We start from the raw sequence: 25,647 nt of genomic DNA, 5'->3' as shown, positions 1-25,647 counted from the left end.
ACCCTGATTAGCACGGTGCTAAAAAGCACTTCAGTTTTGAATGGACATGCTCCCTCTAAAGATGCTGGCCATTAGGCCAGGGCACTGGCACAGCATGCTCTCAGCTCTTCATTGCGTTATCATATTCTCCCCCTAGGGGCCTGCTCTGACTGACAGCCGTATTTAGAGACAGAGATAGAGACGCGTACGCCTCCGTTCTGGGGTTGTTGTTTTTTTCACACAATGATTTGAGTTGATGGGTAAACACTAAACAGACAGGCATGTCTGTGGCTTTATTTGCAACTAGTAAAGTTATGCCTTACAGTATGTGCCACCCACACAGCTTCTGTCTGTCAGCCAAACCCCATTCCTTCAGCTCTGACTGGAGGACTGAGGGGGTTGTAAAACAGCCGTTCAAGCCATTCCCTTCTTCTCATATCTGTGCCAGTGCTAGCTGACCCCTCTGCTTTTTACAGCAACAATTACATCCCAAAAGTGTAAATGTTTTGTGCTGCTGCTGCAGAATCAACAAAGGCTACCTATTAAAGTCCTCTTTAGTAGCCCTGTCCCTCGCTTTTATATCCACTTTGGGTTTATGAGCATTGAAGGCTAAAAGGCCCATACAGCTTCACAGCACAATGATTCCTCTCCCCTCCCCTCCTCTCCTCTCCACTCCTCTCCTCTCCTCTCCTCTCCTCTCCTCTCCTCTTTTCACTCCTTTATTCCCTGTCTCAGCACCTTTCATTATTGCTAACAATCTACATTGTATACGTCAACCTCCCTGATTAGCTCATAAAACATCTATACCCAATTGTCTCGTATATAACTTTGGCCCAAATGCATTTGCAAGTAAATGCAGAGTTGCTATCTGCACATACTTCTTAACATTTTATAAAATAAAATACAAAATCCTTTAAAAACCTGCTTCAATAATGAAACATTCTCAAAAATGTGCACATTTACTTAGAAGCATTAAAATGGAAATCATATTGACGATAAAGCTTCTCTCCAGCCTTTTCTTCTCTTAGCTTACAGGATGTGTCATTTATTGCCCACATCCTTTCCTGTAAGCCAGGCTTTTCTTTTCTTTTTTAAAAGGATGGTTACTGTGAGCTGTTTTGTTTTCACTGGCTGTCAATCACTTTGTGTTGAATATAGGGCTCTTTCAGTGGCGTCCATGCCAAGCCCACGCCTCCAAACAAACCTAAGCTACAGTTAGGGTTAGAACCACAGTACGGTCTGTTCTTTCAGACATTTTTTGTTATGCATTATGGCTTTTGAATGTCAGTCGTGATGCTTTTTTACCTCGGTTCAATCTGGACGTTGTTGAACCACTTTATGAAGTACTACTTGTGCTCCCAAACGTAACATACTTTGTGAACTTCTGCCTGTGCTCCGTTTTGAAACATTGTTAGATAAACTGTTTCCATGGCCTGTGGCCGTTAAAATGGAACTTAATAATGTTCTGTGCTTTCTTTCTGGTGCAGTTGACAGCTGGTCAAAATTAAAGTTGAACTTTCCCCAGATCACATTTGGTAATGTTGACACTTTTGGCACCATAGGGGAAGAACTGTGTCTAACTGCTTGAACATAACTGTTAATCTATCCAGCAAGAAGACAAAGAGCCAAACCAGACCGCAGTAACAAATAAAATAGCCTGTGGTAATAGTACAGCTGGGTAATAAATCATTATTGACTCACACACACAAAAAATACACAAATGCACATGCTCGCACACACTGAAGACCAAACCTGAGGTTAGGAAACACAAACTGACGACTGTGACTATTTCCACCTGAGTCACAATGAAAAGTCTTCCGTCTGTCACTGAATGTGAGGCAACGTGACGGCACAAAGTCAACTGATCCATTATCTGATTTATCCTTCTAGATCTCTTCCCTATTGAGTATTTACTCCTCTCAGCCGCAGCTACCTATTAAACCCTCTCAGCAGCAGCCATTAAACCGTTAGTGTCCAAAGCACATAACCCACCAAAATAGCGTCCACACATACTTTTTTTCTTTTTTTTCAGTATTGCGCGAGACTGTTCTCAAATGTGTTAAAACATGCTTTATATATGTATATGTTACAGGGTGAATGGAGAACCAGGTAGATTGAAGAAGGCGCGTTCGTTTTTACCACCCACCCAGCAATTCTGTAGAAGCAACACTAGAGGGAGCCACAAGCCAGGCTTGTGCACAAACATATATGGCTGCGACCACACACACACACAGTCACACACAGTCACACACACACACACACACACACACACACACACACACACACACACACACACACACACACACACACAAGCGCACACACACGCGCTCATGCTTTTTTTGGTTTATTGAAAGCAGGACTGTTAACACATACAGTGCCAAGATCCCGTCTACACGTTCTTTCAAATCCATCGCTTGAGTGCCAGGATTCATAAGAGCCTGTTTACACGTTCTTTTGAATTTTCATTGTTTAATCTGTGATCGCACGGCTGTGTTTATTTCTCATCAACACTTTCGTTTTCCACTTACGTCACACTCACTCCTCTCAGCCGCAGCTACCTATTAAACCCTCTCAGCAGCAGCCATTAAACCGTTAGTGTCCAAAGCACATAACCCACCAAAATAGCGTCCACACATACTTTTTTTCTTTTTTTTCAGTATTGCGCGAGACTGTTCTCAAATGTGTTAAAACATGCTTTATATATGTATATGTTACAGGGTGAATGGAGAACCAGGTAGATTGAAGAAGGCGCGTTCGTTTTTACCACCCACCCAGCAATTCTGTAGAAGCAACACTAGAGGGAGCCACAAGCCAGGCTTGTGCACAAACATATATGGCTGCGACCACACACACACACAGTCACACACAGTCACACACACACACACACACACACACACACACACACACACACACACACACACACACACACACACACAAGCGCACACACACGCGCTCATGCTTTTTTTGGTTTATTGAAAGCAGGACTGTTAAGATACTTTTATTGTGTTCTGGCTTTTGTTTTACTTTCTCCCTGACACACACACACACACACACACACACACACACACACACACACACACACACACACACACACACACACACACACACACACACACACACACACACAGTGATCCATGAAAAGAACTATTCTGTCCCTATCGGTTTACAACTCAAACGGCGCTGAGTCGACAAGTGGAGCATCGGCCGGTCAGCGCGGGCACTCGCGCCTGGAGGCGCGAGGGCGCGCTTCCTCGGCCTCAAGCTCCACTTGTCGGCGAGCCTCCGTCGTGGACAAGCGTGTGCGTGTGCACGCGTGTTCAGCGTTCCCCTAGCGTAGCTTCCTGGTTGCTATGTGGGGGGGGAACAACAAAAGCCAGGTCTGCGTCGCACCAAAGCCCCGCCTCGCGGCGCCGTCTCCTCCTCCTCCTCGGAGGAGGAGGAGGACGGTTTATTTCGCGAGGAGGAGCTCCTCCTCGCGAAATAAACCGTCCTCCTTCTCAGAAGGAGGACGGTTTATTTCGCGAGGAGGAGCTCCTCCTCGCCTCACGTAATAAACCCCCGCCTCGCAGTGCCGCGTCCTCCTTCTCCTCCTCCTCCTCGCGAGCCTCGCTAATAAACCCTATCTCGAAAAGCCCCGCCTCGCCCCGAAGCCCCGTGCCTAAAAACGAGCGCTCTGTCTTCAATCTACCTGGTTCTCCATTCACCCTGTGACATATATATCACAGGGGGACAAAATCTTTTTTTCCAATATCGTGCAGCCCTAGTATGGTGTCCCGTTACTTAGGGGTAAGGGTAGGGTGCATTTTTCCCTCCATCTCCGTTAGGAGAGAATTCAGTCATGTTAATAGAACTCTGTGTGTAAACAATGAGTGACCGTTATTTCCATGTATGAAATAAAAAAATAATCCAGCAGCAAATGTCCTGCACCCCGTTCATTTAATATCAGAGAGTGTAACAATTTAACCAAATGGACCCCTAAGGTTCCATTTAAAAAACATACCGTATGTTCTGGTCCTTCTGTGATAAAGCCTACCATTCTTTTATCGTCGTAAACTCAGACCTCAAAGTTTCCCTGCTGGCGGCTGCATCCATTCTTGTTTGTCTCTTGTTTGTGTGACTGTTGTCTAATTAAAGTCAAGTGGGATTAATTAATAATGTTGTAAAACAAAGACAGAGGCCCAGTTCTAATCAGCCCAAGCATATGCATATGAAAGAAGGTGGCATGTAGAGAGACTGTAAACAATGAAGACGGATGATGTGTGAAAGAGACAGCTTTCAAGTAACACCATGTATTGCATCTGGCTGAGGAAGCAATGTATGTCCACCAGTGTTTTCTTTAAAATCCTACAAGCTTGACAGGTAGCGATGTCGTTTTCAAGTCAACGAACGATGAGTTAATTTGGGCTAACACAACCCCCAGGCAGGCAGAGGCAGAACAGTGACTTTATAGTGACACGTTATTGCAAGGGTATCAGAGGCTGTGTTGATAAGGGTAGCTTTCTATTATTATGGATGGTGTGACTCAGATGTCCAGATCTGGATACGAGGGTCAACATTGTTTGTCGCACCCCAAGAGACAACAACTGTGGCATTGTTGAAGTAAATACACTTTTTGAATTGAATACAATGAAAAAAAAAAGAACAATATGTACTGTACTGTAAAAAAGAAGCCCTTTGGTCACCACTGTTGGTGGATGCTCATGGCAACAGGCAAGTTAAGTCAGTCAAAAGTTTGAATGTTTTGCTATGTTGACTCTCTGTAAATGTCATCTCGATACCAGTCCACTGCTATGAATAATGGACCGTTTGCTTTGGACGTAGGCTCATATCAGTCCATTGAGCTTGGTTTTCTGTCATATCCAACATGGCAGCCAAGTAACAAACAATCTCATTTTACAACTAATCTGTACACTAAAGAATGTTTCTGAAAACATTGAGGTGAGAAATACTCAATGCAGTTTCTTGATTCACATTTGATCAGCACTGCCTAGTTTCATAGTTTGACCTATGAGTTAGACAGTCATTTCAGAAGCCGGCCATGTTGCGCTTGACAGACCTCATTTGCAGACTATTTTCTTTACTGGAAGCAATCAAATCCTTTTTAAATCAATAAACTATTTTGTTGTTGTTATATTTTGTGACAAATTATGGATTTATTTAGTAAGTATCAGTGTAACAACCTCTCAGCTACAGTACAACATTTTCTAACCTCCCCCACACATACATCCCTTTCTCTCAGTCAATCTGCATCCCACCCTTCCCCTTTGCTCTTCAATTCACCCCTTCAGGGTGATTCCAGACCCCTCTGCTTTGTGTCAGGGTCCTCCTGCATTACCCTGTCGGTGTTTATTTCTCAATAATGACTCATTGTTCATTATTCCTTATGTGGCTATGCAGTTGAAAGTGCATAGCCACTATGCCGGTATGATGTATTCATACAGGGAAGCTCTGATATCCCACATAACAGTAACGTTTTTAAAGCAAAAGGCTACCAAATTAACATGATCCTTTTCAAAACATCAATTTTTATTTTTAAAACATGCCTTGTAAATACATAGTTATTATTATTTATTTTGAGTTAGAATAGTTTAATTAGGCTACTTTTATTCCAGTGGTAGCTTTGCTATAGCTCTTCCAGTGTACAGTAATGCCTTCTCACATGTCATAACACGGCAAACAGCTGCAGCTAATACAATTAATACTGGGTATGTTTGATTTATCGCAAACAGTGACAATATTATTAACTATTATCAGTGCTTGCTCTTTGGATCTAAATCAACTCATTATTCTCATTATTAATTATTCTCATTGTTAATTTAATTTTACATAGCCACTACTGTAATACTACATTTACAGAGTAGCTCGCCAACACTGGCACAGTGACACAATATGAAACCATTAACACAAAACAGGACTGCCAACAAAAGTCCATGGACATCATAAATATAGGACATTACAGAACATACTTTCAAGCAGTGGTGGAAAAAGTACTCAAATGTTTTACTTAAGTAAAAGTATCAATACTGCAATGTAGAAGTACTCTGTTACAAGTAAAAGTCCGGAATTCCAAATGTACTTGAGTAAAAGTACAAAAGTATTGGTTTAAAAATGTACTTAAAGTACCAAAAGTAAAAGTATTAAAATGTTTGGAAATAGCAGATCTACAAGCTCACAACGCGTCGCGAGCTTGTAGATCGGCTATTTTCAAATAGCCTAGGTATAAAATAGGGCTAAAGTGGTTAATGTATGTTTTATAATATAATAAGTGATCATTACAAAGTAACTAGTAACTAAAGTTTTCAAATAATTGTAGTGGAGTAAAAGTGCAATAGTTGCCTCTGAGATGTAGTGGAGTAAAAGTATAGACAATTGGAAATACTCCAGTAAAGTAAAAAATACCTCAAAATTGTACTTAAGTACAGTACTTGAGTAAATGTACTTAGTTACTTTACACCACTGAATGTAGGATATTACAGAACATACTTTCAAGACTGTAGACAAAACTAGACGGTAGACCGGACCGCAATATTCGCGGCGAGGAGTGAATTCCTCACTGCCAGGGTCCAGTGTACCAGAGCTAGTTGTGATAGATGTGATTTAATGTTGGCGTTTTGCTTCCTCTGTCCAGCTCAGATGAGAGGATGCTGCAGGGAGCCACAGAGGGACTGAGCCCCGCCTGCCAGTGACCCTCCTCTCCCTGACCCCCGCCACCGGAGCTCCGCCGGGCCCGCACCGTCCCATCATGCACCTGCTGTGCCGTGGGCGCATGAAGCTGCTGCTGGCGTCCCTCACAGCCGTTGTCCTTGTCACCTGGCTTTACCTGCTGGCGGGCAACCTGGAGAGTGAGTGTGAGCTCTGACTTTAACCAAATGTAGATGATTATAGGAACTGCATACTGTACATAATTGTGTATTTAACTGTACAATGTGTATTTATTTTAATCTTTTTTTATTAGCATTTGTATAATTTTCTTTACCATTTCAGTAATGACATGGTAATACATGTCCCCAAAGGTGATAGAGCCCCATAAATCACGAACATTCACCTATTCATATGCATACATGAAGCTTACTGACATATTTAGTTGATATCTCACGGTGAACCTCTTCTGCCTCTTATGTGCTCCAGTATATGAGAGTTTTCTAAAATGTACTGACACGCGCACACACACACACACACGCACACCCCACACACGCACACGCACACCCCACACACACACACACACACACTGATGACTGATGAGCTATCACTGTGCAGGGTAACCATTTTAGCTCGGAGGAGATAGGACGATTGAGTGACTTGGGTTTTTCAGACAGCCTGAGCGCTTTCGGCAAGCAGCACTGCAGTCCTTTACACACAAACAGGCACTTGATATGGCTAACGCGCAGTATCTATGTCCTCGTTGTGTCTGTCTGTCTGTCTGTGTGGGGCGTCTGCGAAAACAAATCTTGCATGCCCCCCACCCCCAGTGGGTTGAGTTTCCTTATATAGAGGAGGCGGTACTTCAGCCACCGCCCCCTCCTCTCTCTACCTCTGCATTCTCTTTATCTCTCACTCCCTCTTTTCTGAAAACATTCCCAGAGAGAGAGAGAGAGAGAGAGAGAGAGAGAGAGAGAGAGACAGAGAGAGACAGAGAGAGACAGAGAGAGACAGAGAGAGACCGAGAGAGACCGAGAGAGAGAGAGAGAGAGAGAGAGAGACCGACAGAGAGAGAGAGAGAGAGTAGCTGGAACCAGGTAACTGGGTGAGAACCTGTGAGTCTAGTATGAGCTAAATGCTGTTCATATGGGTCTGCCACTCCTGTCGGCCTCTGAGCCCGCTGGGGAAAACTGAAGGTAATGAAGTCTCCTGACTTGTCATTACTATACACACCGTGGGAGTTGGTGTGTAGTGTGTATATATGCGTGTTCAGATGAGTGTGGTACATGTGTGTGTCTTTGCATGACATGTGTGTGTGAATGATTGTATTGTATAGCATTAAAGGCTCATTTTACTTTAAAACACTTCTGGGGTCATTTTCATATCTGCACTGGCTTTGTGTGCACTCCAGGCAGTTTTAAATTGCTTGATTCAACATTTAGATATTTTATGTTAATTTGATCAAGTTGAATAAAGGAGACGTCTGATCAAATGAATATCACATATCTAAATATTGAATCTGGGGCTTGTCTGATCAAATTAATATCAAATATCTAAATATTGAATCAAGCAACTCAAGCAAACTGTCTGGGGTGCACACACCATTAAGTGAAATTCCACTTAAAATTCCTGGCCAAATATTTACAAAAAACACAATTCATTTCACTTCAGCAACACTTTCATCGTTTGGATTTGAAGTACATGCAGCCATGTTTATATTAAGACAATCCAATATCTGCTGTTGACTGCGGTTATGATTCACGGTGTTATTATAAATAGCATGTCACGACTTTAACACAGGAGGATGTGTTACCTCACAGCATCGCTACAATGAGTGAGCGTAGCAGTCATATAATACAGCCCTTGACTTTATGTATTTGTACTGAATATCCGCAGTCAGATCCAAAAGGCCCTGTTGTGACTATTAGAGCTCAGCAGTGATTTTCCAAAAGTAAAAATCCCATTCATATTCTGCACAATTTGCTTGGTAGCCATAATGTTGTAACCATCCCATTCAGGTATGCACAGTGGCTTATACTGTATTACTTGTTTCTAGTGGTCTCAGAACAGTAATCATTCCCCAAACTTATTTATCATAAGTTTATAGTGTTCCCAGAACGCTTATGTTCCGCAGACATATTTAACCCTTTCAAACCGGGAACGCATCTGTGTCACTTTTTGATTTGAGCTAAAAAGCATTATTTTACACTTTGGCTATTCAAAAATAGCAGATCTACAAGCTCATAGCGCGGCACCGAGTGCCGCACTATGAGCTTGTAGATCTGCTATTTTTGAGAAATCGTGAAAATTTTTGCAAATCTTTGAATATATATATATTTTTTAAAGCAAACATTTGTAACTCAAATCCTTGCTTCTGGGGGGGTCCCTGGAACAAAATATTTTGAGATGGGGGTCCGCGGCAAAATACATATAATTTTGGGGGTCCTTGACATGAAAAAGATTGAGCACCACTGATATAGAAACATACGTTTTTCAGAATACTGTTGGGATTTATAGGAGACATTCGTAGAATCGGCCTCAGGTCTTAATGGGTTAATAGTGCCCCTCTTTTCTGACTTTTGCATCTTATATAACCAAGACGATAACTGTAACGTATCTCTCTCTCTCTCCTCTCCTCTCCTCTCCCTGTCAGAGGAGCAGCTGGCCCGCAGCTGAAGTGAGGCACTTAGAGAATGTTCACGCCCTCATCTGTTAGTGAGAAAAGAAAAGAGAGTGAAATGGAAGTGAGATTAGGAGGTATTCTGGTTTCGACGCGTGAGACCTACAGTAACACCCCCGGTGTGTTGCTACACCCTATGCCTGGTTGATGTCCACACAACCAGACACTCCAGTACTGGGGTGGTGCTACTATCGGAACCATCTGCAGGAGCAATATTTATCAGTTTTGATTGCATAACATCACACCATCCACCGTAACTATTCTCTCTCTCTCTCTCTCTCCTCTCCGTCCAGATGGCCGATCGCTCCTCCTGGCACCGTGTCTGGCCGACTCCCCGGCGACAAGGGTCCTAGAGCGAGCCGTCCTGGAGTCTCGGGTGCGAGAGGTCGAAGAGGAGAACCGCCAGATCCGGCTGCAGCTCAGACAATCACAGCAGGGCACCGCTGCCCAACCGCCTGACGGCAACTACGGCAACCAGCAGTGGGGGGCGTCGGCCGACACCGGGCCGGAGGACGCCGAGAACACGGCGGAGGAGAGGAACAACCACACGGACTGTCCCCGCTCGCCCACCGTCCAGAAGTGTGAGGTCAGTGGCGGCCGTCACAGTATCTTCAGCTAGTTGATGCTCATATACTGTGAACACATCTTTCATACACAGAAAGTGATGAATTCATAATATGATAATAACAATATGCAATATAATAATAATAATAATAATAATAATAATAATAATAATAATAATAATAATAATGATAATAATAATAATTGGGGGGAATGTTAATATTTTAGAATTGTTTTCAACCAGAGAGAAGGTATATTTTGAGTTGCAACTGTATATTTAAATGTATTTTGAAAATATATTTTGTGGATCAAAAATATATTTAAAAATATAAAAGTTTGGTTGTTGTTGAAACCAGTAATGTACTTTTTATAGTATAGGACACCAGGAATCTGTCATGTTTGCATCTGTCATGTTGATATGGGACCGTGAAGGGAATTGTATTGTACTCCATGGCAGCCTCCTGAGGACTTGGTTGTACAAAGACAAATCTAACACACCCCTTGTGTCTTCCTGTCTGCGCAGTTGATCCACGTAGCGTGTGTGTGTGCCGGTCACAATGCCAGCCGAGACGTGGTCACTCTGGTCAAGTCTGTCCTCTTCCACAGGTGAGCCCACTCATAAGAAATGCACCTCTCCCCACCCTCACAGACACATACAATGCTTCATATGTTGTTACATAAACTGTGCAAGTATAGAATCCAATCCATTCCACTTCATTCATTGAGCATATAAAATCAACAGTGTTGAACCAAAATGCTGTACACTCACTAAAATGTTTTACTAAAAAATAATAATAATAATAAAATAATTGAAAAATAAATAAAAAAGTTTATAAATCACAAAAATGCTTGAGTCCCTATTCTGGAGTGAACTTTTTGCAGATCTACAACTTTATCTTGACCTTGTTAGCTATCGGCTGTTTTCGGCAAAGAGATTTGGAGTAGAGGAAAAAAGCAGCTGACCAAGTATAGACTTCCTTGGGGAAATCCGGTCAACAAAGTTTATACGGTTTAAGTGTTTAAATGAATTGTACGTGATTCCTGCCTTCACTCCCTCTGTTGGGTTTAATTCCTATCGGTTTTAATTTTGTTTCATTTAAGTGGAAAGATCTTCATTGGAGTCGCTTGACTTGAGTTTGTATCAAATCAGCAAAGGCAACTACAATAGCTGAAACTATTGACGACTAGTCGACTAGTATAACCACTAGTCGACTTTGTTGGTACTAGTCGAATAGTTGAAAAAAAAAAAAAAAGCTTCTTTTTTTTTTAAATTTGTTTTAATGCCATAGTAATGGCCCATCTTACTATTATTATTATCCTCCTGACTTTATTTTTTATCAAAAGGGGGTCAAATGCCCAATAAAAGCCTATTATTGGGCAATGGGGATCCTTGGAGACGCTGATGTGGTGCTGTGCTGCTGCGCCAGAAGCGCTTCCCTTAAAACGCCATAAAAATAAGGGCAGGAGGATAATAATAATAGTAATATAGTAGTAGGATGGCATTAAAACTTTTTTTTTGTACATTTCGACTAGTCGACTAGTCGACTACTACTTGGTCAAATGAGTCGACTAGTAAAAATCATTAGTTGTGAATGCCCTAGCTGAAACCGTACATACACTAATTCTGCACACTCCTATTTTTCTCCCTTTCTCTTCTGTTCATTTCTCCCCTCCATCCTTCTGTTCCTTCCTATTCTTTCTTTGTCCCTCTCGTTCTCCCCACTCCCCCTTTCCTGTCCTTTTTAGGAGGAACCCGCTCCACTTTCACTTCATCACCGACACGGTGGCCCACCGCATCCTGAGCTCTCTGTTTGAGTCATGGATGGTTCCCTCCGTGCAGGTCAGCTTCTACGACGCAGACGAACTCAAGGTGAGGCCCCGCCCTGCAGTGGTTTTCAACCGGTGGTCCGGGGACCACCAGTGGTCCTTGAGGGAGTACCAGGGGGTCCCCAGCTAAATTGGTTAACATAGCCTCACAATCATTTTTAACCACTTAGCTTTGGCTATTCAGAAATAGCAGATATACAAGCTCATAGCCGAGTGCCGCGCTATGAGCTTGTAGATCTGCTATTTTTTGAAAAACCTTGAAAAAGTGTGCATATATCTTTGAATATTTATATTTTTTAAAGCAAAAATTAACTGATATCTTTGCTTCTGGGGGTCCCTGGCACAAAACATTTTCAAATGGGGGTCCTTGGCATGAAAAAGGTTGAAAACCAATGGTCTAAGGAACACTCAAAGGCCCTTTTGTTCTAATACTAACCTTGTTCTAATGCTAACACCATTTGTTTTTGGCACCACGGATTTAGCTACAGTACTCATTCTGTTAACACATTGGGTGCCAGAGGTTTATTAAAATATTATACGTTGAGTGCCTGCATTTCTTCCATCCACTTGCGTTATACGTTTCGTGCTGTGAGAAGCCCCGACGCGGAAGTGCATGTAAACAAAGCGTGCGTGCGAGACGGCGGAGGGTCCCGACTAACGCCTGGAACAATAATATTTCCAACGCGACCCTCCATTGCAGCGTGATCGCCGATCGAAAACGGCTCGTTTCCACCACATTAAAAAGAAATGGAGATATTAAGCTTTTAGTCAAGGAGATAACATTGAAAACGCCGACCGGAAGGATTTTTGACATGGAGCCACATCCAGCCTCTTCTTCTCAGAAACTCCTTGGGTGATGTCAAAGTTTCGTTTTAGCGCCCCACGTGGGCCACTCGTATAAAAATAGAATTGGGTCAAAAACGGTCCGGACCGTTTTCGGCACTTCTCGTTTGGACCCTCAAAAACGGTCCGGACCGTTTTTGGCATTCAATGTGTTAAACTGATTTTGATTCTATGACTGGAAAATGGGAAAAAAGGGGGGAAAAACAGAAAACATTTTGGGTGGGACAGAGTTCCTGAAACTAATGCAGGTTAATCTCGGGACACCTTTACAGAGCAACAGAGGATGTGAGGACATGATAAAAGACAGGAGCGCAAATACAAGAGAACAAAACTATAGTTTAAAGATTTGCCGTCAGGGGGTGTTTGTGCACGCGTGCGTGCGCAAATGTAATTCAGAGCATGTTCAGAAGTATCTGTAGCTGCAAAAAAATGCTGAGAGGAAAATCATCAGACCGTAGATCCAAGAGTAGAGTAGTGCTTAGTCAAGTCAAGTTTTGCAGTTCATATTAAATATAATGCACTCTCAAAGGGACTGGCATGCAGAGTCATCAGGGAAATGGCTGTGAATATGCGTGCCATAATGTGTGTCTGCGCACACACCCACACACATGTACGTCTGAGTATGCATGTGTGCGGATACCCATTTGTGCGAGTTCATGTGTGTGCACGACCACACTCACGTATGCACTCCGTCTGACAGTGTGTTGTGTGTCACTTCCAGTCAGTGTTGATTTCGTCGACTAAAACTATGACGAAAAATGCTCGTCGACTCCCTTTTTTCACTGCTGAAAACTAAATAAAAAATATGCTATGGTGACTAAAACTAAGACTAAATATATTGACAATTTCATCAACAAATAAAAACTAGACTAAAATGTGTGAGGGACTAGTGGAGAAGAGATCTAGTAGAACTAAGACATGTCATTTTATGCTTGGTTGCGCTCGGGTGTTGCGCTCTGAAAATAGCAGATCTACAAGCTCACAACGCGTCGCGCTGCGACGCGTTGTGAGCTTGTAGATCGGCTATTTTCAGCATGCAACCAAGTGTAAAATCAGCCATTATGACGCCATCAAGGCACCGCCAAAATACATTTTAGTCGACTAAATCAACTGTAGATTTAGTCGACTATAACCTTATGATATTTAGTCGACTAAAACTAGACCACAACTAAAACTTTTCAGATGACTAAAATATGACAAAAACTAAATGGAATTTTATTCAAGACTATGACTAAAACTGAATCCAAATTTGCTGTCAAAATCAACACTGGTGCACGACCACACTCACGTATGCACTCCGTCTTGACAGTGTGTTACGTGTCACTTCCAGTGTTAGAATGGGCTCCGGTGTCAGACAAAGTCGTCTTGTCACTCTGTCAGAGGTTCTCTCGCTCACCAACCTGTACCTCCTCTCCTCCGCCTCCATCGTTCAGAGTCAGTGGCTTAGCCTGTGTCGCATCATCATCACATTCTCTTCCCTCACAGTCGCACTGTGTGAACAACAATAGTCCTTTGTGCTCCTCAAATGTCTCAACCCACACGGAGGAACGGCACTCTTCGTATTCCATCCATGAATGGCAAGAGAACACATACCGGGCATCTAAGCTGATTATGCTTGCAGATGATGCACTTATGCAGATCCAATTACAATGAACCAAGAGAATTAATTAACACAGGCACTATTTGCCCATTCACGTTGAAAGAGACATTTAGTGCGAGCCAGCTAGCTTGAGGCTGTAGCGTTTTTTTGCATTCCTGCAATGCCGGCCCTGAGTAATGAAAATCTGTGGTGTTTTTGTGGTATCGCTGGCCTTGGTTTACATGAATAAATATTTTGGGGGATAATTGTCACTACAGCACAAAATGTATGTTAAAGGATTTAACTTACACATGAAAGTGCTGTCATTATAAACCAAAATGAGCATTGAATTACTTTATACAGCTTGTGTAGCAAGCATGATCCAAGTCATCTGAAGCCAAATGATTGCCCTGTTAATGGAAAAGACTTATATTTCAACATTATCTAATTCAAATCTGTTTTTAAACACACTGACAGTATATTGTTACTTGAGCGTCTAGGGCAGCAGTTTCTTCCTAAGCCGTTGAGGGTGGTTTGCTGCCCGTTTGAACATTTACCCACCTTTCCTATTCCTTCAAATAACATGCCAAACATATTGTCTTTTTCTCTTTGTAAGCCCATGGGTTTTAACAGTGAGGGAATGTGAATGTCTTCTCCTCGTGTCTATTTTCAGTCAGAGGTGTCATGGATCCCCAACAAGCACTACTCTGGGATCTACGGTCTGATGAAGCTGACGCTCACCAAAGCCTTGCCCTCCAACCTGTCAAAGGTCATCGTCCTGGACACGGACATCACCTTCGCCACCGACATCGCAGAGCTCTGGGGCATTTTCACCAAATTCACCGGTAAATGACATTTAATGCTCGAAAAAAAGCATGTTGAATCAGAATATACAAACATTTATTTTAAAATACACATTTTCACAACAAGGATAAATATATATTTTAGTCAAATTGTGTTTTTTTCGTCCATTTGTTGTTTAAAAAGAAGAAGAAGAATTATTTATGATTGATGCCTTATATGTTTGTTGGTTATTTCAACTTGTTATTGATGTAATATTATTGCAGACAAACAGGTGATTGGGCTGGTAGAGAACCAGAGTGATTGGTACCTGGGGAACCTATGGAAAAACCACAAACCATGGCCTGCTCTGGGACGAGGCTTCAACACAGGTAAGGACTCTCCATCAGCAGAAATCCTCTCTCTCGCTCCACCCCCCCCCCCCCCCCCCCTCTCTCTCTCTCTCTCGCGCTCTCTCTCGCTCTCTTTCTCCCCCTCTCTCTCTCTCTCTCTCTCTCTTTCAGCCTTCAAAGGACAATTAAAACAGTGGTTGAAAGATAACCAGACATGCGATCACATATAATATTCTTATAGACTAGATATTTTGTATAGACAATATGCCTGTTGTTGATTGTTGATGTACCTTGAGTGTTGTTGTTAACTTAAGTTGTATCGTTGTTATATTGTAATGTCTGTATTGTTTCTTGTTTTTTGGGGACTATGGATGGAAAGTGGCTTTATCTAAATCCGGCATATTTACACTTGCTCATGTGTATGTATTACACCTGTCTTGTGTTCATCCATGTGCACTGTCCCAACCAAATAAATGAATAAAGTAAAGACCACAACCTTATTTGACACGCATTCCCATAGCCCAGAGGGAATATTGCTCCGTGATTATTAATTCACAAAAATGACATCGTTGTCATTGACTGATTTTTGTTTTTATATTTGGGAATTGAGGTCCCTGGCCTGCTGGCAGCGTGCTCAAGAAATATGACGCTGGTTGGTCCAGTAGTTTGAGAGATTAGCTACAGACAGACACACAGGGGCAAACGCAAGATCTCCTGATGGAGATCATAATAATATGTAATCTACTTAAAATTAAATTATAGTTTTGTGAATTTGTTGCAGGTGTCATCCTGCTGTATTTGGAGCGTCTGCGTCGGATGGGTTGGGAACAGATGTGGCGACTGACTGCAGAGAGAGAGCTAATGAGCATGCTCAGTACATCACTCGCCGACCAGGTGAGAGATGCCTCCACCCTCCCATTCAGGAGGAAATAAATGTCATGTTTGAAAATATATAAAACAGTATAAAAAACACAAAGACAAAACAAGAATTGAATAATCCAACATTCAATATGTTGAATTTATTTAAGATACACATTGAAACATATATATTATGTGTAGGCAATGAAGGCATTCAAATATATCTATTTCTTTATTTCAAACCAAAAGAGAAATATGTTTTTGTTGTGCCCATTAATACAGTAAGTACATGAAAGTAAAAGCATTTTAATCTAATGTATGTTGCATGCAGGACATCTTCAATGCCTTCATAAAGCAGAACCCCATCCTGGTGCACCAGCTGCCCTGTTTCTGGAACGTTCAGCTGTCCGACCACACGCGATCTGAACAGTGCTACACAGAGGTGTCTGACCTCAAGGTGGGCTTGTGTTATACATGATACATTGAATGATTTTTACATTTATTGACCACTATGAATTTTCAGAGCTACAGAGCTAATTATGTGTCCCTATCAGTGGTGGGAAAAGTACTCAAATGTTTTACTTAAGTAAAAGTATCAATACTGCAATGTAGAAGTACTCTGTTACCAGTACAAGTCCAGAATTAAGAATGTACTTGAGTAAAAGTACTAAGGTATTGGCATCAAAATGTACTTAAAGTACCAAAAGTAAAATGTTTGAAAATAGCAAATCTATTGTGAGCTTGTAGATCTGCTATTTTCAAATAGCCTAGGTATAAAATAGGGCTAAAGTGGTTAATGTATGTTTTATAATGTAATAATTTATATCTGCAAAGTAACTAGTAACTAAAGTTTTCAAATAATTGTATTGACTGCAGTCGCCTGGCGTCCTAGGTGTAACAAATCTGTCGTCCTAAAGCTATAATGACAAGGACACCAAGTGAATACAATTTGCTTCTTGGTAGAATAGAAAACCAGCAGTATCGAGGGTCCTAGAAGGTTCCTAGTAGGATAGAACCACAGCAATAGTAGAAGTCCTAAAAAAATGTATTATTTGGGGTTCCAGTATGATGAAAACAGCAATTCATGGTTTGTTTGTCCTCTTGTTTAAGGTGATTCACTGGAACTCTCCTAAGAAGCTACGTGTCAAAAACAAGCATGTGGAGTTCTTCAGGAACCTCTACCTGACCTTTTTGGAGTATGATGGCAACCTGCTGAGAAGGGAGCTGTTTGGCTGTCCCAGCCAGGCCACGCCACAGAGTGTAAAGGTACGAGATGGCCTCTGTCTGCCCGTCAGTATACATTACATTACATTACAGTCATTTAGCAGACGCTTTATCCAAAGGGACTTACAATAAGTGCATTCAACATAGGTAGGCAAGGAAACTACTAATCACCATAAGTCTTAAGTGCATTCTCTTCTAAAACAAGCAACTAAAAGTATACTATAGCGCTAAGGTAAAAGTGCAATATATCAGCTACCTACACCAGCTACTACTGATAGTAGTATAGCACTGATATTTTTGGCAAATGTTTGTCAAATGTAAAACTTACATTGTAGGTTTTCTGTATGGGTAATATTGTCCAACTATCTTGATATGGCTAAGCTGTTTTTTTTGGGCGGTGTAGCCGCCCCTATAAGTGGGGTTGGGACACCTCATTAGTACACCCTTCGCTGTACTGTGATTGGCTCATAATTAGTACACCCCTAGCATTAGTACACCCCTAGCTGTACTGTGATTGGCTGACTCTATTGGCTGACTCTATTCAGCACTGTGATTGGCTAGCGAGACACATGATGAAATGAATAACCTATAAATAGGACTATGCACTTAAAAAAACCCACATTTTTTTAAGTGAGCTTCCATCACTGTGATGACCACTGTGATGACCACACCGCCCAATTCACTGGGTGTGATTTTGTTTTGTTTTTGTATGAATGTAATGGTATTTTTGCCTTAGTAAACAGGACACTGAAGAGTCCGTGGGAAGTGGGGCAGAGAGGGGAGATGCCTGATCCAGTGAAAATACTGTGTTTTTTGTTTTTCTGACATACTAGTATTCTCCGTTCCAGCTGCAGGCGGCGCTGGAGGACCTGGACGAGGACGACCAGTGTTACGACTTCCGCCGCGAGCGAATCACGGTGCACCGCGTGCACCTCTACTTCCTGCAGTACGAGTACACGCCCACTGGGGATGACCACGACGTCACGCTGGTCGCACAGCTCTCCATGGACAGGTACCGGCTTGTCGCTCTCGTCTTTCTTGTGGTCCGGGCTCCGCCGCTGCCCCCTTGTGTGACTATGATTAAGGCAATAGGGTCTCATCTGGCTCACAGTACCACTCTATCCAACATCATAGAGATCATAGATATATTTTAATGATATGACGATGTGAAATTTCATTATAAAGACATGAACGAAAACCCCGCACACTGCTCTTGCTCAGCAGCGTAACATTTTATTCAAGCACTGAATAAATAAAACATCTTGACCTTCCTCAGGAGCGGGATTTTTGCCCATGAATTTTTCCTCGTTATTGATTTATTCGTTACTGTCCAACGCACCTGCATCTGAACTTAGTGGATGTGCGAATATCTCCTTTGCAAAAACATAAAAATATAGTCTTTATTGTATCATTCGATGATATTGAATACTACATGGAGATACAGTACATGGTTGTATTGACAATATGTTGAAATGACGACGTTTGGGCCATAAATATAACATAGAATTTCACCCACCCCTACCACACACTCACTCATGTTACTCTTACTTCATACCATCAATTATACTCTTAAGTATCATCATTGCCATTCTTATCCTCCTTCTCACCATCAATAATGCATATTGTACGTCTCATCTCCTGCTCCGGCTGCAGGCTACAGATGCTGGAGGCCATCTGTAAGCATTGGGAGGGCCCCATCAGCCTAGCTCTCTACATGTCGGACGCAGAGGCCCAGCAGTTCTTGCGCTACGCCCAGGCCTCTGAGGTCCTCAAGAACCGCAAGAACGTGGGCTACCACATCGTCTACAAGGAGGGCCAATTCTACCCGGTCAACCTGGTGAGGAACGTGGCCCTGAGGAACGCCAACACGCCGTACGTGTTCCTGACCGATGTGGACTTCTTGCCCATGTATGGCCTGTACGAGTACCTCAGGTGAGCTTTTTAACGGTTCAAATTGTATTTATCAAAGGCCATAGTTACAGAGTGCAATGAAAGGCTCAAAGCAAAATTTACTTTGGTAGAGGTTTTCACTCCACGACATTTCAAAGAGAAATATTGCACTTTTTTCCTTTAAATACTATATTAATTAACCGCTTTAGCCCTAATTCAAATATAGTGAGAATAGCTGATCTACAGGGTTATAACGTGTCACATTGCAGCAACGTGGCGCATTGCAGATCTGCTATGTTCACTGTTATTGATATTTCTTTAGAAAACTTCTGGGAAATATTTAGAATTTGTCTACATTTTATTACAGCAATACACTGTAATAAAATACACAAAGTACACTGTGTAATTTGTACTTTTTCATACTTAAATCTTGTACTTTTGAATACTTTTGAATAGTATTTTTAAAAGCAAGTGCTCAAGCAAGTAAATTTGACTAAGCAACTTTCATTTGTAGTTCATTCATCAGCGGGTGCTGCCGGCGCATTTTCTACTGGTTCTTCAGCAGCCATTGTTTCAATATTTCGGCGCTCTTTCTGCGATAGTAGAGTCTTCTTTCCCTTTTGCCCTGCCGTTTGGTGCCCCCCCCGACGTTGGTGCCCATTGCTGCAGCACAGAAATTCCGTGCATTAAGCCGGCTCTGGGAGTGAATGATTAATGTCTTCCTGGTTCCTCTGTTTTAGGAAGTCTGTGGTGCAGCTGGACATGGCCAACACTAAGAAGGCTCTGGTGGTGCCAGCGTTTGAGACACTGCGCTACCGCCTGTCCTTTCCCAAATCCAAAGCTGAGCTGCTCTCCATGCTGGACATGGGGACCCTCTACACCTTCAGGTACAAAACACTAACTCTCTTTAGGTTAAGATTTAGCTAATTCTTTGTACTGTTGCATTAATGAATAAAATAAGATAAGCAGTGTGTGATTACTGTAGAAGATTCCTTTTAGAAAAAATGTTTTAGCTCAGATTTAAATGTCACTTCTTTGCCGCAAGGACTCAAACAAGGACTTTGAATTCACTGTGGCGAAAATGAAAAACAGCAAAAACACTGTTTCCCAAACATTGAGTCAGGACCCATTTGTGGGTCACAGACATATTTTTATGGGTCACGAGTAAATAATTTTTTGTTTCCTACATTTTGTTTTAATTATTATTATTATTTTTAAAAAAATCAGGAATTAAAAACGAATTCAATGATTTTTCAAAAATAATTTCATGAATTTAAAATAAATCAATGAAATTCCATAAATTAGAAAACAAATGTTTTAGAAGTAGTGAAAATAGCCGATCTACAAGCTCACAACGCGTTGCATCGCGACTCGCTGTGAGCTTGTAGCTCTGCTATTTTCACTAGTCAAATTTCTCCTTTGGGTCTCGAGCTAAAAAGTTTGGTAACCACTGATATGAAGAACCAAACAGTGTGAAAAACATGGTGTTTCTTGCATATTTTCCAGTATATATTTATATATAAAATACCGACTATGAAATACCGACAAACTATTGAAGACTGCTCTGTGTTATAGCTGCTAATGGAACATTAGCCCTTGAACCCATATCGTTGCTGTCAGACCGAAACCTTGTCTCAATATTTTCATAAATGAATACCCTCATACTACAGTGCCACACAAAAGTTGCAAAAATAGCAGATCTACAAGCTCACAATGCGTTGCAATGACAAACTATGAGCTTGTAGTTCTGCTATGTTTCCTTTTTATTTTTTCATGTGAAAGTGATGTCTTTGGGGTTTATAAATAATATTTATATTATAATATTCAATATTATTGAACCAATGTATTGAACCAATGATAAGTATTAGCAAGAATACATTATAAATTAAAAGTATTAACAACAGCTTGTGACTAAATAATAACTACACTGGATCAATTGATCCACCTGACAACAATATAATAAAAGTCATGTTGAGAATCGTGATGGTGGTGTCCCTTTAAAGTTTCCACTGTCTCCTCTCCTGCAGGTATCATGTCTGGACCAAGGGTCATGCGCCAACCAATTACGCCAAATGGCGGACGGCCACTACGCCATATAAAGTGGAGTGGGAGTCCGATTTTGAGCCCTACGTTTTAGTGAGAAAGGACTGTCCGGAGTATGACCAACGATTTGTGGGTTTTGGCTGGAACAAGGTGTCCCACATCATGGAGCTGGATGCACAGGTACTGTTTGCAATACATAGACGTGCTATAAAGTGGCCAGGAAGTACTTTACATGAAGTTATAGTAAATATACTTACAGTACAATGTAATGGCAGTTATAGTAAATATACTTACAGTACATTGTAATGAAACAAGTGTTATTGTTTCCTCTGCCTCTGCTTTGTCTTGCAAAGAAGACGGTCTGAATTCACAAGGAAAGCTAGTGACAATTGGTGACCTATAGAAACATGCAACTAACATGGCGTGTTGTTTACAAAGATCCCATGTTTTGACAAGAGGAGACATGGCAGCAACTCACTTGGTGTCAAAACATTTTTTTAACTGCACCAATATAGCAACATTAATGGATTTTAAGCCGACCAAAGAGTTGAGCTGAAACGATGTAAACACTTTCTGATTTGTAGTGGTCAATGTTGGTATTACTAGTTCGATCCGGTTTCAAATTAAATATCAAATAGTTTATTTTACACCAACCCAACTCTAGTGTGCACCGTGTTTGATACTTCACGTCCTCTGAGCCAATCATTGGTTTGAAAATTCCATGTTAGGAATTGAATGCAAAGAATTTTTTTAATTGATTTATGGCCCTCGTAGGGTCTTCGTGTTTTAGTCACACCCAGGGCCTTCGGGTCACTTTGACCCGAAGGCCCTGAGTGAAAATTTTCATTTTCACATTTTCATATCACATGTTTAGTACAGTAAATAAGGAAAATAGTTTTTTTTAATTTGACATACTTTTAATTCATGTTGAAAATGTTAAACCGGGTTAAAAGGACCCGAGGACCCTACGAGGGTTAAGTTGAGGATTTCAAGTGTCAAGTAGTCGTGTGAGATTAAGTCTAAAAGAAACAAATGAAATAATAATTAATAATCCATTTCCTGTTGGGTCACACACTCTCGCGCTAATCTTATTCTTTCTTGCTTGTCCCAGCAGGAATACGACCTCATGGTGCTCCCCAATGCTTTTATGATCCACATGCCCCACGCTCCCAGCTTCGACATCTCAAAGTTCCGCTCCAGCCCCAGTTACCGCAATTGCCTGGCCACGTTAAAGGAGGAGTTCCATCAGGACCTTTCCAGGAACTATGGCTCCGCCGCCCTCAAGTACCTCACTGCCCAGAGGAACATCTAAAACCAAGATTCTGTTCTGAACAGGCCAACGGGGCATTCTACCCACCGCCTATAAGCCTGTGTGCTTTTGGCTTGACAAGAAAAGTTCTTAGGGATGTAAGTGAAACGTGGATAACGTGGATCAATACCCGAGTGCTACAAAGATAAGCTTTACGGCCCTGAACAAACTGTCTCGAGGAGGGCTCCTGTGTTTCAGAAGAAGCAAGACAACTCCACTTTGTAAGGTGGACTGTGAAAGTGGAGAAAAAAAGAAATAATTCAATACAAGAATGATTGTTGAGCGTGGATGCTGATGGGACTAAGCTTTAAGACTGTGGATGAGGACAACCATTTAGTTATGATGTGTTCTGACAATCAGGGCTTTCCCCCTCATGAGACATTTTCTTTTTCTTTCCTTTTTAAACGATCCGTCCTCGACGGATGCCCAAATCTTGACGCTCAAGGAAATGAAAAACACTGGGACCTTCCTGTGTCCTTTTTTGGGGGGAAAATATAGGTTCTCACATTAAAAGGGAATTCAATTTCAATCAGATGGTGTAAATGTCATTGGAATTAGAGAAACATTCAAGCCTTATCATGATATTTATATTTTATTTTTGCTTTCCTCTGTGTAAATGATTACCAATGAATAATGTACGTGGTACACAAACAGTGGCACATAAGATTTACATTATTATTCTATTTTTCTTTTACATATTTTGACCGCTGGTAAAGGAAATGTATAATATCTCAGTTTTAAAAATTGGAGATAATTTCCTGCGGGGCTTGAGGTGTGTGTGTGTGAGAGAGAGAGAGAGATTAATGTACATGAGTGTGTGCGCATCACTTGGCATGTCATTAACATGCTTCTCGCTTGACCCTGTGTCACCAGATCACATGTATATTTGCTTGCATTTGAAGAGTTGCACTATATATATAATCTTCCCCAACACAGATTAATTTAGGCAACAGATTTTTTTATTACCTACCCTTCTGAAGGACACAAATGTCTCAGAATTGCAAAGCGTGTCATCGTCCGTCAACACCAACTCACATCTGATATGAGGAGACTGCAATTATGAACCCGTCTCAAGTATTCAACCTAGTTTCCATGGCAAGTCTGTGATGAGCCGGCTGTGCTTAGGTTACTCACTTTCAAGAAAGAGTTCTTTCTTTGTGCCATAATGTCCAAAAAGAGTCTGAACCACTGGATATACATTATATACGTGCCATCTACTGCTATCATCTCCCCCAACCCCTATACACGTTTTAGTTAATTTAATTTCATCCGTTTTCTTTAAGAGCAGATGATCTTTTTCGCCATACCAAACTAAAACGTTTGTTCGTTTTTTTTTTCACCCTTGATCTTAACATATCTATTGACAACAAGTCCAGTACACAAGGGCCATTTCAAGTAGATTTTATATACATGTCGTACACAGTAAAATCCGGAGTGTTCATTTAACTCTTGAGAGTTAATTTGAGTGTAGTGAAGGAATATGGGGGTATGTGGAGTGCAGTACCAAGTATCCGTCTTCAAGGGGTTTGAATCTTGTGCAGAGAGAGTGACCACAGGGACAGGTTCATGCGGTTGTGCCATGAAACGAACCCCTGTCTCCTGCACACCCCACCGCCCGCCCCCCCCATCCCCTCCATTGACTGTGCTGATTGCGGTAAATGCTAGTGCCTTTGCTGTATTGTGGAAGAAAGAAAAAAAAGAGAAAAGGATATTGATTGTACCGTTGTACGTACCATTGGGGCCTGGGGATAGCTGGGCACTCTATTTATTATTGTTGACTCAAATCAATCATATTTTTCTATGTAAGTGCTTTAAATAAATTTGCCCTTTTTTATGTGCTTGGTCTAGGCTCTTTGTTTCTCTGTTTGTGCACTGACTCACACTCCTTGTGAAGTCTCACTGACCCGAGTTCTAATCCGTCTCATGTCATGTCTCGCATGTCTCCCCTCTCTTTGCCCTAGGTTTCCTGTCTCTCTACACTTTCCCATCTAAAAGTTTAAAAGCATAAATAGCAACAACATAAAAACAGCACATATTCAGGGACACTGATGCTGTATTTGATAAATGAATGGATAGAGAGCCTTCTTTCATTGCCTATACAGTGTAATACTGTATGTTCTTTCTGTGCACTTAGTATGATCTCAATGAATGTGTCAATCCCTTCCGGCAGGGCTAGTATTTCTCTCTCTCTCGCTCTCTCTCTCTCTCTCTCTCTCTCTCTCTCTCTCTCTCTCTCTCTCTCTCAAATATCTAGGGACACACATCAATAATGGACTGAATTTCAGTCCATTATATCTGATATACGAAGTATATAGTCAAAGACTCAACACTAAGATAAGGTAAAGTTGGGCAGGATTATAAAAAACACTAATACAGTAGGACAACCACAGAAGCAATTGGATGCATTATAGGAATCATCGGAATGCCCTGGTTCTAATTCACAACGCTGATCACCATCTACTCGTTTTGAACTGCTCAACCTCATTTTAGGATGTCTGCTGCAAAATGCAACACTGAATAATTCCTTTATCCCTAGTGCCTTCAACATGGGCAATGATTAAAACAAACCAATGAACATCATATGGAATCCAATATGTTGACATTTTAATGCCATTTGATGTTTTTACCTCTGAAACCAGGGTACCCACTTTAAAATCTATATCCGTTCCTACAAGAGTACAACCTACAAGGGTGAATTTTAATTATTTTGTTTTTTTTTAGATGCCATCTTAGTACACCAGCTGAATAAAGTGGTTTCCCCCCAACTAGCCAATGAAGCTCTCCACAAGAAATGCAAGTGACAAGTTTGAGGGTTTAAGTGGTTGAGCTGTGAATGATGCTCATTCTTGTCTCTTTGGGCATTTACTGCTTATTTATGAGATTCTGTCTGCAGAACATTGTATTCCTCTTCTGTTACCTATTTTATATTTTAGGTTTTTGGGGGTCATATTCCAGAGAAATGAAGAGTGAGAGACTACATCTATTAAAAACATTCAATCAGCCTCCATTCATTTGCCACAAGATAATTCGTAGGTTGAAGGGTGATCCACATTCTCTTTGCTCTATATTTCATTGCTTTAGG

The 25,647-nt window shown here is 41.4% G+C and overlaps 1 protein-coding gene across 12 annotated transcripts in view; it reads left to right on the top strand.

Annotated features, from left to right (window-relative positions):
• Window positions 1–24,407, top strand: part of large2 (LARGE xylosyl- and glucuronyltransferase 2) — a 56,875-nt gene extending 32,468 nt beyond the window's left edge. For 3 of the 12 annotated variants that reach the window (XM_080438233.1, XM_080438228.1, XM_080438234.1), the window contains 14 exons: window positions 6,613–6,827; window positions 9,592–9,884; window positions 10,383–10,465; window positions 11,606–11,729; window positions 14,782–14,953; window positions 15,176–15,280; window positions 16,023–16,135; window positions 16,431–16,556; window positions 17,210–17,365; window positions 18,157–18,335; window positions 18,977–19,255; window positions 19,954–20,100; window positions 21,241–21,436; window positions 22,368–24,407. In XM_080438233.1, coding sequence (XP_080294359.1) covers window positions 6,722–6,827; window positions 9,592–9,884; window positions 10,383–10,465; window positions 11,606–11,729; window positions 14,782–14,953; window positions 15,176–15,280; window positions 16,023–16,135; window positions 16,431–16,556; window positions 17,210–17,365; window positions 18,157–18,335; window positions 18,977–19,255; window positions 19,954–20,100; window positions 21,241–21,436; window positions 22,368–22,568 — 2,280 coding nt within the window. In that variant the 5' untranslated portion in view covers window positions 6,613–6,721 and the 3' untranslated portion in view covers window positions 22,569–24,407. Of the gene's footprint in view, window positions 1–6,607; window positions 6,828–9,591; window positions 9,885–10,382; window positions 10,466–11,605; window positions 11,730–14,781; window positions 14,954–15,175; window positions 15,281–16,022; window positions 16,136–16,430; window positions 16,557–17,209; window positions 17,366–18,156; window positions 18,336–18,976; window positions 19,256–19,953; window positions 20,101–21,240; window positions 21,437–22,367 lie in introns of all 12 variants that reach the window. The other 9 variants (XM_080438232.1, XM_080438235.1, XM_080438231.1 and 6 more) reach the window with 8 other exon arrangements.
• Window positions 24,408–25,647: the final 1,240 nt, after the last annotated feature.

Source organism: Gymnoscopelus braueri, assembly GCF_963280865.1.
Source record: "Gymnoscopelus braueri genome assembly, chromosome: 1".
NCBI lineage: Eukaryota > Metazoa > Chordata > Actinopteri > Myctophiformes > Myctophidae > Gymnoscopelus > Gymnoscopelus braueri.
Note: the sequence above shows the minus strand (reverse complement) of the source record. Positions and strands in the feature narration are given on the sequence as shown.